Raw genomic sequence first — 14,916 nt, 5'->3', positions numbered from 1 at the left:
ACAATTCTACTCAAACTATTCCAATATATCAAAGAGAATGGAATGCTTTCAAATTTCAATCTATGAGGCCAACATTATTCTGATAACAAAATCAGACAAGGACATAACAAAAGAAGAAAACTGCAGGTCAGTATCCCTGATGAACTAAGATGCAAAAATCCTCAACAAAATACTAGCAAACCAAATTCAACACAGCACATTAATAAAATCATTCACTATGATCAAGTGGGATTCATTCCAGGGATGCAAGGATGGTTTAACATAAGCAAATCAATAAGGATGATACATCATATTAACAGAATGAAGGGCAAAAACCATACGATTATTTCAATAGATGCAGAAAAAGTATTTAACAAATTCAACGTCCTTTCATGATTAAAAAAATAAAACTCAATAAATTAGGTAAACAAGGAATGTACCTCAATTCAAATAGGCCTTTTCAATATCCACAACTGTGATACCTCATTTTCTTTCTTTTTTTTTTTTTTTTTTTTTTTTTTTTTGAGATGGAGTCTCACCCTGTTGCCCAGGCTGGAGTGCAATGGCACAATCTCAGCTCACTGCAACTTCCGCCTCCCAGGTTCAAGCAATTCTCCTGCCTCAGCTTCCCAATTAGCTGGGATTACAGGCACCTGCCACCATGCTGGGCTAACTTTTTTTGTATTTTTAGTAGAGACAGGGTTTCACCATGCTGGCCAGGCTGGTTTCAAACTCCTGACCTCAGGCAATCCACCCGCCTCAGCCTCCCAAAGTGCTAGGATTACAGGCGTGAGGCACTGTGCCTTATCAAGTGATACCTCATTTTCTTGAAATCCTTGTCCCCATTAGTCTTCTATCCACTTTAGCAATCCACTCCCCCAATGATGAGCTTGCCATTATCAGAATCTGCAATCTCTCTGAACTCCTGTTCTCAATATCTGATCCATTCTCTGACCACTACCTTTTTTTTTTTTTTTTTTTAACCTAGTTCATTTGCTCTATAACTCCTTCTACTTCCTCAAACTTTCAAGAATTTTGATCAGGTGAACCCATTAATTTTTCACCACGTATCGGTTTTCGCTAATCTTCACTTATTTCCTTACCATCTCAGATTTGGTAGTCCATTATGATAATCAGTCTCATAAAAACATTTAATCTGTAATTCTGTTTTAAAATCTGAGCCGTTTTCAGTTGCTTAGATGCTGATAAACAAATCACTTCCAGGGGAAATCACCTAACAAGGATGGCTGGTTTCAATTCAAAATGTACTATCTCAAACTCTAGACGGGGATTCCACAATGCCTGTCTCCCTCATGAGTTTGCTTTCTTATTTTCACAGTATTTTTTGTTCAAATTTATACATCATCAAAGCTCCTTTATCTCTCCACTAACAAATCTACGAAGTCTCCCTAGATGCACATACGATCTCTCCTGTTACAGAGAAGTTACAAAGGCCTATTCCTCAACCCCTCCCGCTAGCTTCTGCATCCCATCCCTCTCTTCCTCAAGGACTTCATTATGATCCACTTCTCTTTCCTGATCATCAACCTCTCCCACTGAACTCAATCATTTAAATTAATATTCAAACGTGTTCTAATATTGTTCCTTTAAAAACAAAATACACACCTCCTTCATCCTACTTCTCAATTCTGAGTTACTGAAATTAGTTGCTCCATCCTTATTGAAAAACACTAGAAAATGAAAATTTGCAGAACTAGATACTCAAAATTTATCCTTAGATCAGGCTGCAGCTCAGACCACAATGATTTGGGCTCAGGCAGATTTATATTTCATAAATGGAGTTTTATCATTATTTTCTAAAGTTCTGTGAAATTTGTTTCCCATAATTACATAAGCATAATCTTTATAATTACATAAACCATAGAGATATTATTGAAGGAATTGTCTTTTTGAATATTCATAAGGGAAATTTCATCTTTGACTCAGCATCAGTAAAGGGTGTGCATCTCTCAACAAAAGATTTAACATTTTGAACACTCTGAAAATGGAAACTAAATGATTACTTATTATTTTAGGTGACTAGCACCTTTTTGATCATACAGTATGCATTTCTGAGTATTAATCTTATTTCTACCTTTATTAGTTTCCTGCCCTGATTTTCTCTTTCTATTTTCTTGAAATACTTATCTTCTCTTTTCATATTTTGGATACTTTTAAACTCTTCTAAATTATTTAAGAAGCAAGTAGAACAAGGCAATGTACAGACTAAATAGAGACTAAAGATAAAAACAGAACTAGAGAGAGGCAAGACCAAGAAAAGTATAGAAGCAGAAAGGGGCAGAAGAGACTGGGGAGAGAGAGGTAGCAGTGTTTGTTGTTATGGTAATAAGTCATTATGTGGATCTGGATCTTAGGAAAGCAGCATAAGAATATATACATATTTAGACAATAGCATATTTTTCTGAAATTCCATTATACTGAATCACTCAAAATTATAGACATCCATGCAGAAATATTTTGCAATATTAATTATAAAAACAACTATAAAAACATTTGATCTTACAAAATTAGAACTTCCCTGTTATTTTCAATTTAGGACTGTGATAACAGTTTTCAGAAATGTTGCTAGCATATTTTTCCCAAATTTAAGCACTACTTTCATTTTTTTTTTTTTTTTTTTTTTTTTTTTTGAGACAGAGTCTCACTCTGTTGCGCAAGTTAGAGTGCAGTAGTGCGATCTCATCTCACTGCAGCCTCAACCTCCTCGGCTTAAGTGATCCTCCCAAATCAGCTTCCAGAGTAGCTGGGACTACATTCATGTGCCACCACACCCAGCTAATTTTTCTTTTTCTTTTTCTTTTTCTTTTTTTTTATTATACTTTAAGTTCTAGTGTACATGTGCACAACATGCAGGTTTGTTACATATGTATACATGTGCCATGTTGGTGTGCTGCACCCATTAACTCATCATTTACATTAGGTATATCTCCTAATGCTATCCTTCCCCCTCCCCTCCCCACAATAGGACCCAGTATGTGATGATCCCCTTCCTGTGTCCAAGTGATCTCATTGTTCAATTCCCACCTATGAGTGAGGACATGCGGTATTTGGTTTTCTGTTCTTGTGATAGTTTGTTGAGAATGATGGTTTCCCGCTGCATCCATGTCCCTACAAAGGACATGAATTCATCCTTTTTTATGGCTGCATAGTAGGGTAGTGACTAGGTCTCACTATGTTGCCCAGGCTGGTCTCAAACTGCTACGCTTAAGTGATCCTCCCACCTTGGCTTCCCAAAGTGTTGGGATTACAGGGATGAGCCGCTACACCCAGCGACTATTCTGCTTTGTAAAAATACAATCCTACTCAGTTCCCCAGGGAATCTGGTTTGGTGTCTGAAACAATGAGCTATACCTTACTTTTCTCTTGTTTGCTTTGACTGGTCAATACTGAATCAGAAAAATGAATGAAAATCGCCATACAGCATACACGAAGCCTTGGCTGCTTACCAAGCAAGTTCTAAAAAGAGATGAATATGCAGAACCCACAGAAAATACTATCCAAGAGCCAAGGACAATTCTACGTGACTTATGAATCATTTGACTGGTTACTATGGAAGAAATACTAGGTTCTTTCCATTTGTAGGATTTTTCTGTAAAGCAGATTGCTGGACTATAATTAATACTAGGTACCTTTCAAAAAATGAAAAATGTCAAACACAGATTGGGTACAAATTACTTCATTCCTTTCTTAGGCATGAACACTCTGATAAAGCAGTAGGAGCGCTAACATCTGCCTCAACCCCAGAAAAGTACACTCTCCTTATACCTATCTTTCTCCATCACCACAGGCATCTCCTAGGTAGGATTCTGTGTGTCACTGCAGCCAAAAACCATCACAGAATTGTAATGACTATCATTCAGGTTTCAATTTACACAGTTCATTTGGCTCCTTGTTTAAAAGGTCCTGCCCTATTCCACTATTTGATTTTGTCTACCTACTATGGCTAAGTCAGGGAATTGCCATACATTCAGATAAACAGAATAAATCAGCTGTATACTTGATTTTTGGTAAAATTTAGATAGCAGTAAGGTAATCACAGGCAACATCAGTGTTTTACTTGTTACTTTATATCACAAGTTACAAATAAAACACATTAGGATATAAATATCTTCATTTGCACAAATTTTTGCCTTTTTTAATGGTCTCAATTGCAGATTCATTATACAGCACCATCAACTGCAGCCAAACAAATGTGTAAAATTTCACAAAGAAATGTTGGCATAATTTTTTTAGTTTAAGGAGAACTGTTAAACTAAGAGAAATGCACCAAAATGGTTCTACCATCTAACTGGAGATTAAAGCTAATCAAAGCAAAACAGTGCTATGTACTTACAGTTAGCAATATTGAACTACACATTTGAAATTTTATTAAGTGGATAGATCTCATGTTAAGTCTTCTTATCAAAATAAAATGATTTGTTTTTTAAAAAATGATGCCAATGTCAAGAATACTGCAATCATGACCAATCAGGAAAATCACAAAAATAAAGAATCTTCTCTTTCTTCTCAGAGTTGTTTTTTATTTCTGTGACCTATGCTAGAGTCTTCAATAGTATCTGAGTCTATTTTACCAGTCACCAATTGACATATTCCAGAAACTATTGTGATTTTAGCCATAAAAACATAGTTATAGTTTCTAAATGGGATGTCTGTTCCTCCTGCTAATACTTTTCTTTTTCAAAAACAGATGGCCTTATTGTACTCTTACTATTAGAAAAGTAATAACCAACTACAACTGCAAGTGCATGGATAGAAAGTGAATGCTCACCAGAAAAACTAGAGATTTTTTTTAATGGGAATGTCCTGAGCCAGACTATTTCAAGGGGGTATGGGGGTGTATATGTGTGTGTGTGTGTGTGTGTTTGTACTTTTTTCCCTCAGTACAAATTTGTTAAATACTTCCCTTCTTAATATCTTATTTTATTTCCATGAAGGTGTGTATAACTCAGTAAGTTCAGTAGCTTCAATATACTACATATGTCAAGAGCTAGTTTTACATTGACTAGTTTCAACTATTATTCTAACATACATAAAGTAACCAAATCAATAGGGCATATCTAAATTCAAACTTGACTATGTACCTTTCTGCCTATTGAAATTACACTCAGCAAAAGTTATCCACTTTCACCGTTATCTTTGCCAGTGTCCAAAAGGAATAAACAAGAATATATGCAAACAAAAAAATTCCAAGTTCTAGGAGTTCCCAAACCTAGTTCACCATATACCTATCTTAAATATATTTTTCATTTCTTTAAATCCCTCAGTTAGACTCTCCTTAGCTCCAAGATAAAAATTATATACACTCAGACAAAGTGAATATATCAGTTACATATCTGATTTTTGGTGAAATTTAGATCATGGTAAGGTAATCTTGGGCAACATCAGTGTTCTCTAATAAAACACAATCCTAACTTCATAACTTTCACATCCTATCTACTTAATATCATGGCTTTTAGTTACTGAAATCTAAATGAACATCACCCTTTGCAGGAATCATTGATGTGAGTATGCTCTGTGATGTGATATCCTTAGAAAAAAAATTTAAAAAGCAATAATAACATGGTTTTACTTACGAGAAGTTTTGGAAGCAAGAAGAGTAACTCGGGCACCTCCTAAGAAGTGAAAACCCATTACATTCACCTGATCATCATCTGACTGACTGGCAAAACCTACAAAGAAAAGAGAGAAATCACCTTATGTAACCAGAAGGCAAAATTAACACATTTGAAATAGGAATCTTAGTTGAATGATGCGTGTTTTTGATGTCACTGGTCATGTATAAACTCCACGTATGAACTATAATATATTAACCTTGATTTCCATAGTAGCTTCCAATCAATGAAATTTCTGCCTTACACAAACTCTGGAATCATTTAATTTCATTTATTCTAATGGTTGATTCCAGATATGAGACAGAACATACGCAAGATGAACCTAGAATATCTTTTCACACAAGATAGCAAGGAAGCTATTACTGAACCGGTAGGGTTTTATGAAAAGGACTTGAAAGCCAGCTTAAAGAGACTACTACTGGCCAGAGATAAAAATATTAGGGTATCAAAGAAAATAATAATTGCAATGGAGTAAAACACATCAAATATGTTTAAAGGCATGAGTTCATACAGAGACTTAAAAACAAAATAAAAACAAATGGTCACTATTGATCATCCTACAGAATCAATGCTATTTATTTTAAGCTCTGTTTATTTAAAATATTTTAAAAATTAGTAATAAAGGGAAAGAACCAAGCATTTATCCTGAAAACCCTACTCAAACTGCACCATATAACAGCTACAAAAGGAAAGGTTCTCTCTAGAGAAATATTCCAGCTAAAAAATGAAGAAAGTGTGACAGAAATAGAATATCTATTTTTCAGCCTGTAGTGAAGTAATGGATCTCAGCATTGAGTATCAATGGCTGTTACCATCACATGCAAAAAAAGACAAACAAATATTATGTGCCCTCTGTCTGCTGAAAGTCTATACTACTATCCATGAAGAACTCTGGCCAAAATAATCAATCTTGACTCTGCCAGCTGTAGATCCAGCTTACCAATTTACAGACAATGTGACAGACAAAAGAAATATTAGGACAGGCATGGTGGCTCACGCTTGTAATCCCAGCACTTTGGGAGGCTGAGGTGGGCAGATCACGAGGTAAGGAGATTGAGACCATCCTGGCTAACACAGTGAAACCCCGTCTCTACTAAAAATACAAAATATTACTTGGGCATGGTGGCACGCGCCTATAGTCCCAGCTACTCAGGAGGCTGAGGCAGGAGAATCGCTTGAACCCGGGAGGCGGAGGTTGCAGGGAGCCGAGATCGCACCACTGCACTCCAGCCTGGGCCACAGAGTGAGACTCCATCTCAAAAAAAAGAAAAAAAAAAAAAGGGAAGAAATATTAAACTTCATCACAGGGGTAAAGGATGTCACCAAGATGGTAAAGTAGGCACACCAGTCTTCATCCCCAGCAATAAAAATATATAGAGAGAAAGACAGCTATTCAATAACCAAAATAGCCCTGTGAGAGCTCAAGGGCCTATTTAAGAAGCTGAAGCAAAACAGAACAAATGACTGGTTATATCAGCATACCTAAGATGCCTGCAGATGACTAGTGACAAAGAATAAAGGCAATAGGCTATTGGTGACAGCCGTGGAGTGGGAACTTCCATGGTTCCCAGCAGCCTGCTCCACAGAAGACACCAGCATCTTTTGCCACTGAGGTAACCAACAGCCGTTTCCACCAGGGAACCCCAGAGAGGAAGGCATGGCTCTATATTCCCTTGCTCAAGAAGTAGTTATTGTTGTACCACCCCAGGACCAAAACCACCACCCCTCCAAACCTTGCACATTCCCCTAACCCCCAGGCCACAGTCACTTCATGAATGTGCATACTTCAGAGACTGGCTCTGTGGCTGCACTATGCCCATCCATGTCTCGGATACCAGAGCTACCACCATAGTGAGCCAGTTCACACCCAAGGTCCTACAGCTAAGGTCTCTCTGCATATTACTATGGTTCAGTCATTACATCACTGTAATGATTACAGTGATAGAGGACATAGAGGACAAGGCCCCATCCTATACCTCAGAGCCAAAGTAACTCTGCACACATCCATGCTCCCATCTCGGGCTCCCCAGCTGTTTCATAAACACTAATGCCTCACATACCATCACCAACACAGCAATGCGGGTTCCTGTGCCCCAGGTACTGGTGCCATTACCACCCAAAATCCCAGAACCAAAGTCCCTTTACACATACCCATGCTTCAGGACTTAGCTCCATGGCATCTCCATAGGTGCCATTCATCAGGCACTGGAAACTGGCCCACAAGCCAGACACAGTGCCAAGAGAGATCCCCTTGGCTAAGATTTCCCTGGTGGGAGAAAAAGAGATTGGGAGTACCCTAGCATACACTGCCATTAAAAATCCCAACAGCCCTCACTATTGCTGAGAACACTCACAGAGTTGGCAACTGAGGATACCTGCAATCTTTACCAACACCAACCACAGCTAAAAGAGCTGCACACAGTTTATGTTGTTATGCCCTTGCCAGGGCCAGAACCTCTACATCTCATACTGCCAGCACCCTTGACCCTCCCATAGAAGGTCTTTCCACACCAAAATCGGCACACAAAGTTGGAAAGAGGAGACTGATCCACCAAATGTGCAGGCATCAAAGTATGGCGACCAGAAACAAGAAAAACAAAGGAGACATATCCCTACCAAAAGAACACAATGATTTCCCAGTAGCTGACCCCAAAGAAATGGACATCTACAAGTTAACAAAGAATTCAAAATAACTGTTTTCAGGAAGCTCAACAAACCAGAAAAACAAAACAAAACAAAACAAAAAACAGAGAAACAAAACTCAGAAGAATAACAAGTTTTGGAGCTGAAAAAATACAATGAATGAAATGAAAACAGCTAGGCACAGTGGCTCACACCAATAATCCTAGCACTTTGGGAGGCTGCGGCAGGCACATCACTTGAGCTCAGGAGTTGCAGATCAGCCTGTGTAACAAAGTGAAACCTTGTCTCTACAAAAAATAAGAAAATTAGCCAGGTGTGATGGCATGCACCTATAGTCCCAGTTACTTGGGAGGCTGAGATCAGAGGATTGCTTGAGCCCTGGACGTCAAGGCTGCAGTGGGCCGTGATCATGCCACTGAACTCCAGCCTGGATGACAGAGCAAGACCCTGAGAGGGGAGGGGAGGGGAGGGGAGAGGAGGGGGAGGAGGATGAGAGGGGAGAAAAGGGGGGAGGGGGAGGGGGAAGGGGGAGCATATGGGAAGGGGAGGAAGACAGGGAGGGGGAGGGCAGAAAATACAATGAAGAACACCAAAAATAGAACTGATTAAGCAGAAGAAAAAATCTGTGAACTCAAAGATTATTAGAAAATACAGTGAGATGAGGAAAAAAATGAAAGAAGAAAGGCTGCAAGATTTAAGGAACAGTATCAAGCGAAACGATAAGAGAAAACCTTCCAAATCTGGAGAGAAATATAAATATCCAGATATTAGAAACTCATGACATCAAAACGTAAAATGTGGGGGGATGGAGTAAAAATTATTCACATAACCGTAGAAAAAAGCTAAATTACAGATCAATTTCCCTCATGAACATAGATACAAAAATACTAAAATACAGTTTGGCAAATTAAACCTAAAAATATAGTGAAAAGATAATATATCATGACCATCTATAATTTATGTCAAGAATGCAGGTTGGGCTAACATTAAAAATTAATCAATGTAATACACCATATTTAACCAAATAAAGAAGAAAATGATAAGAATGTCTCAGCTGATATAGAAGTAATCTTGAAAAAAATCCAATATCCATTCCTGATTACAGTCTCAGCAACCCAGGAATAGAAGGCAACTTCCTCAACCTGGTAAAAAAAAAAAAAAAAAAAAAAAAATCTAAAAAATACTTATAGCTAAAACATACTTAATGGTGAAAGACAATGTCTGTTCTCAACATTTCTATTCAACATTATGCCAGAAGTTCTAGCTAAGGCAAAAAGCAAGCAAAAACAAATAATCCAGTTTGGAAAGGAAGAAATGAAACTGTTTTCATTTGCACATAACATGAACATCTATGTAGAAAATCTGACTGATTAAATCTACAAAAATGCTAATAGATCTCGCAAGTGGTTTAACAATGTTGCATGATACAAGATTGATATAAGAAAATCAATTGTAGGTCAAGCGCGGTAGCTCACACCTGTAATCCCAGTACTTTGGGAGGCAAAGGCTGGTGGACCACCTGAGGTCAGGAGTTCGACACCACCCTGACCAATGTGGTGAAACCCCATCTCTACTAAAAACACAAAAATTAGCCAGGCATGGTGGCGTGTGCCTGTAGTCCCAACTACTTGGGAGGCTGAGACAGGAGAATTGCTAGAACCCAGGAGGCGAAGATTGCAGTGAGACGAGATCGTACCACTGCACTCCAGTCCAGACAACAGAGTGAGACTCCATCTCAAAAGAAAAGAAAATAAATTGTATTTCTATGTATTAGCAAAGAACAATATGAAATCGAAATAAAACACAATAGCATAAAAATACATGAAATAGGGATATATCTCACAAAAGATTTATAAAACCTGTACATGAAAAATTACCAACCCTCACAGAGAGAAACAAAATAGGCCCTAAATAAATGAATGATGGTCTGCACTTTCATCTTAAGAAACTAGAATACAGAGATACCATGTTCAATATTGTTATCAGTTCTCTCCAAATTGATCTACGGAATCAATATAATACCAATCCCAATCAAAATCCCAACAGCCAGTTTTGTTCACTTTCCAAGGTGATTCTAAGATTCATATGAAAATGCAAAGGACTTAAAATATCTAAAACAACATTGAGAAGAATAAAGTTGGAGAAATTGCACTACCTGGCTTCAATACTTACTATAAATTTACAGTCATCAAAACACAATGTTACTGGTATACAGCAACAGACAAAGATATCAATGGAACAAAATTAAGAAAGCAGAAATACACCCACATAAATGTGGTCAGATGATTTTCAACAAAGTTGAAAAGGCAATTCAGTGGAAAAAGATAGTCTTTGAAAAATAGTGCTGTGACAATTAGACACCCAGATGCAAAAACGTTAATTTCATCCATCCCTCACATCACACACAAATATCAGCACAAAATGGGGAAGGGACTTAAATATAAGGTTTAAAACCAGAAAACTTCTACCAAAAAAAAAAGGGGGGGGTGGAAGAGAGAGGAACTTTGTAACCTTGGATTACGAAAGATTTCTTAGATATAACAGTAAATTTATGATCCATTAAGAAATTGATAAATGGGGGTTTATCAAGATTAAGAATTTCTGCTTTTCCAAAGATTCTGTTAAGAAAATGAAAATACATGCCACAGACTGGGAGAAATTATTTGCAAATCACATATCAAATAAAGGAGTGAAAGAAGACAGATGAAAAAGAACATACACTATATAGCTCTATTTTATAAAATTCTAGAAAATGCAAATTAATCTCTAGTAACAGAAAGCAGATCAGTGGTTGCTTGGGATGAAGGATAAGGAATTACTAATAGGCAAAAGGAAACTTTTGGCAGTGATGGATATGTGCAGCATCTTAACCATTGAGATGGTTGCACAGATAAATACAGAAATCAAAACTTTTCAAATATTATACACTTCAAATGTGTAATTTATGGTACAAAAGTTATACTTCAATTTACGCTTTTTTTCCTTAAATTATTATTATTATACTTTAAGTTCTAGGGTACATGTGCATAACGTACAGGTTTGTTACATATGTATACTTGTGCCATGTTGCTGTGCTGCACCCATCAACTCGTCAGCACCCATCAACTCGTCATTTACATCAGGTATAACTCCCAATGCAATACCTCCCCCATCCCACCTCCCCATGATAGGCCCGGGTGTGTAATGTTCCCCTTCCCGAGTCCAAGTGATCTCATTGTTCAGTTCCCACCTATGAGTGAGAACATGCGGTGTTTGGTTTTCTGTTCTTGTGATAGTTTGCTAAGAATGATGGTTTCCAGCTGCATCCATGTCCCTACAAAGGACACAAACTCATCCTTTTTTATGGCTGCATAGTATTCCATGGTGTATATGTGCCACATTTTCTTAATCTAGTCTGTCACTGATGGACATTTGGGTTGGTTCCAAGGCTTTGCTATTGTGAATAGTGCCGCAATAAACATACGTGTGCATGTGTCTTTATAGCAGGATGATTTATAATCCTTTGGGTATATACCCAGTAATGGGATGGCTGGGTCATATGGTACATCCAGTTCTAGATCCTTGAGGAATCGCCATACTGTTTTCCATAATGGTTGAACTAGTTTACAATCCCACCAACAGGGTAAAAGTGTTCCTATTTCTCCACATCCTCTCTAGCACCTGTTGTTTCCTGACTTTTTAATGATTGCTATTCTAACAGGTGTGAGATGGTATCTCATTGTGGTTTTGATTTGCATTTCTCTGATGGCCAGTGATGATGAGCATTTTTTCATGTGTCTGTTGGCTGTATGAATGTCTTCTTTTGAGAAGTGTCTGTTCATATCCTTTGCCCACCTTTTGATGGGGTTGTTTGTTTTTTTCTTATATATTTGATTGAGTTCTTTGGAGGTTCTGGATATTAGCCCTTTGTCAGATGAGTAGATTGCAAAAATGTTCTCCCATTCAGTAGGTTCTCTGTTCACTGTGATGGTAGTTTCTTTTGCTGTGCAGAAGCTCTTTAGTTTAATTAGATCCCATTTGTCAATTTTGGCTTTTGCGGCCGTTACTTTTGGTGTTTTAGACATGAAGTCTTTGCCCATGCCTATGTCCTGAATGGTACTACCTAGGTTTTCCTCTAGGGTTTTTGTGGTGTTAGGTCTAACATTTAAGTCTCTAATCCATCTTGAATTAATTTTCGTTAAGGAGTAAGGAAAGGATCCAGTTTCAGCTTTCTACTTATGGCTAGCCAATTTTCCCAGCACCATTTATTAAATAGGGAATCCTTTCCCCATTTCTTGTTTCTCTCAGGTTTGTCAAAGATCAGATGGCTGTAGATGTGTGGTATTATTTCTGAGGACTCTGTTCTGTTCCATTGGTCTATATCTCTGTTTTGGTACCAGTACCATGCTGTTTTGGTTACTGTAGCCTTGTAGTATAGTTTGAAGTCAGGTAGCGTGATGCCTCCAGCTTTGTTCTTTTGACTTAGGATTGTCTTGGAGATGCGGGCTCTTTTTTGGTTCCATATGAACTTTAAAGCAGTTTTTTCCAATTCTGTGAAGAAACTCATGGGTAGCTTGATGGGGATGGCATTGAATCTATAAATAACCTTGGGCAGTTTGGCCATTTTCACGATATTGATTCTTCCTATCCATGAGCATGGTATGTTCTTCCATTTGTTTGTGTCCTCTTTTATTTCACTGGGCAGTGGTTTGTAGTTCTCCTTGAAGAGGTCCTTTACATCCCTTGTAAGTTGGATTCCTAGGTATTTTATTCTCTTTGAAGCAATTGTGAATGGAAGTTCATTCCTGATTTGGCTCTCTGTTTGTCTGTTACTGGTGTATAAGAATGCTTGTGATTTTTGCACATTAATTTTGTATCCTGAGACTTTGCTGAAGTTGCTTATCAGCTTAAGGAGATTTTGGGCTGAGACAATGGGGTTTTCTAAATATACAATCATGTCATCTGCGAAGAGGGACAATTTGACTTCTTCTTTTCCTAACTGAATACCCTTGATTTCTTTCTCTTGCCTGATTGCCCTAGCCAGAACGTCCAACACTATGTTGAATAGGAGTGGTGAGAGAGGGCATCCCTGTCTTGTGCCAGATTTCAAAGGGAATTTTTCCAGTTTTTGCCCATTCAGTATGATATTGGCTGTGGGTTTGTCAAAAATAGCTCTTATTATTTTGACGTATATTCCATCAATACCGAATTTATTAAGCGTTTTTAGCATGAAGGGCTGTTGAATTTTGTCAAAAGCCTTTTCTGCATCTATTGAGATAATCATGTGGTTCTTGTCTTTGGTTCTGTTTATATGCTGGATTATGTTTATTGATTTGCGAATGTTGAACCAGCCTTGCATCCCAGGGATGAATCCCACTCGATCATGGTGGATAAGCTTTTTGATGTGCTGCTGAATCCCGTTTGCCAGTATTTTATTGAGGATTTTTGCATCGATGTTCATCAGGGATATTGGTCTAAAATTCTCTTTTTTTGTTGTGTCTCTGCCAGGCTTTGGTATCAGGATGATGTTGGCCTCATAAAATGAGTTAGGGAGGATTCCTTCTTTTTCTATTGATTGGATAGTTACAGAAGGAATGGTACTAGCTCCTCCTTGTACCTCTGGTAGAATTCAGCTGTGAAACCATCTGGTCCTGGACTTTTTTTTGGTTGGTAGGCTATTAATTATTGCCTCAATTTCAGAGCCTGCTATTGGTCTATTCAGGGATTCAACTTCTTCCTGGTTTAGTCTTGGAAGAGTGTAAGTGTCCAGGAAATTATCCATTTTTTCTAGATTTTCTAGTTCATTTGGTAGAGGTGTTTATAGTATTCTCTGATGGTAGTTTGTATTTCTGTGGGGTCGGTGGTGATATCCCCTTTATCATTTTTTATTGCGTCTATTTGATTCTTCTCTCTTTTCTTCTTTATTAGTCTTGCTAGCGGTCTGTCAATTTTGTTGATCTTTTCAAATAGCAACTCCTGGATTCATTGATTTTTTGGAGGGTTTTTTGTGTCTCTATCTCCTTCAGTTCTGCTCTGATCTTAGTTATTTCTTGCCTTCTGCTAGCTTTTGAATGTGTTTGCTCTTGCTTCTCTAGTTCTTTTAATTGTGATGTTAGAGTGTCAATTTTAGATCTTTCCTGCTTTCTCTTGTGGGCATTTAGTGCTATAAATTTCCCTCTACACACTGCTTTAAATGTGTCCCAGAGATTCTGGTATGTTGTATCTTTGTTCTCATTGGTTTCAAAGAACATCTTTATTTCTGCCTTCATTTCGTTATGTACCCAGTAGTCATTCAGGAGCAGGTTGTTCAGTTTCCATGTAGTTGAGCGGTGTTGATTGAGTTTCTTAGTCCTGAGTTCTAGTTTGATTGCACTGTGGTCTGAGAGACAGTTTGTTATAATTTCTGTTCTTGTCCATTTGCTGAGGAGTGCTTTACTTCCAATTATGTGGTCAATTTTGGAATAAGTGCGATGTGGTGCTGAGAAGAATGTATATTCTGTTGATTTGGGGTGGAGAGTTCTATAGATGTCTATTAGGTCTGCCTGCAGCAGAGATGAGTTCAATTCCTGGATATCCTTGTTAACTTTCTGTCTCGTTGATCTGTCTAATGTTGACAGTGGAGTGTTGAAGTCTCCCATTATTATTGTATGGGAGTCTAAGTCTCTTTGTAAGTCTCTAAGGA

The 14,916-nt window shown here is 37.8% G+C and overlaps 2 protein-coding genes across 6 annotated transcripts in view; one reads left to right on the top strand and one right to left on the bottom strand.

Annotated features, from left to right (window-relative positions):
• Positions 1-14,916, bottom strand: part of BBS9 (Bardet-Biedl syndrome 9) — a 510,510-nt gene that overhangs the window by 245,542 nt on the left and 250,052 nt on the right. For all 5 annotated transcript variants that reach the window (XM_050783267.1, XM_050783270.1, XM_050783269.1 and 2 more), the window contains one exon: positions 5,574-5,669. In XM_050783267.1, the coding sequence (XP_050639224.1) occupies positions 5,574-5,669 (96 nt within the window). The remainder of the gene's footprint in view (positions 1-5,573; positions 5,670-14,916) is intronic.
• Positions 9,036-14,916, top strand: part of LOC126950102 (uncharacterized) — a 480,177-nt gene continuing 474,296 nt past the window's right edge. Inside the window, exon 1 of the mRNA XM_050783286.1 lies at positions 9,036-9,060. Within this exon, the coding sequence (XP_050639243.1) occupies positions 9,051-9,060 (10 nt within the window). The 5' untranslated portion in view covers positions 9,036-9,050. The remainder of the gene's footprint in view (positions 9,061-14,916) is intronic.

Source organism: Macaca thibetana, chromosome 3, assembly GCF_024542745.1.
Source record: "Macaca thibetana thibetana isolate TM-01 chromosome 3, ASM2454274v1, whole genome shotgun sequence".
Classification (NCBI taxonomy): domain Eukaryota; kingdom Metazoa; phylum Chordata; class Mammalia; order Primates; family Cercopithecidae; genus Macaca; species Macaca thibetana.
The sequence above is the reverse complement of the archived record's forward strand: the minus strand, read 5'-3'. Positions and strand labels throughout refer to the sequence as shown.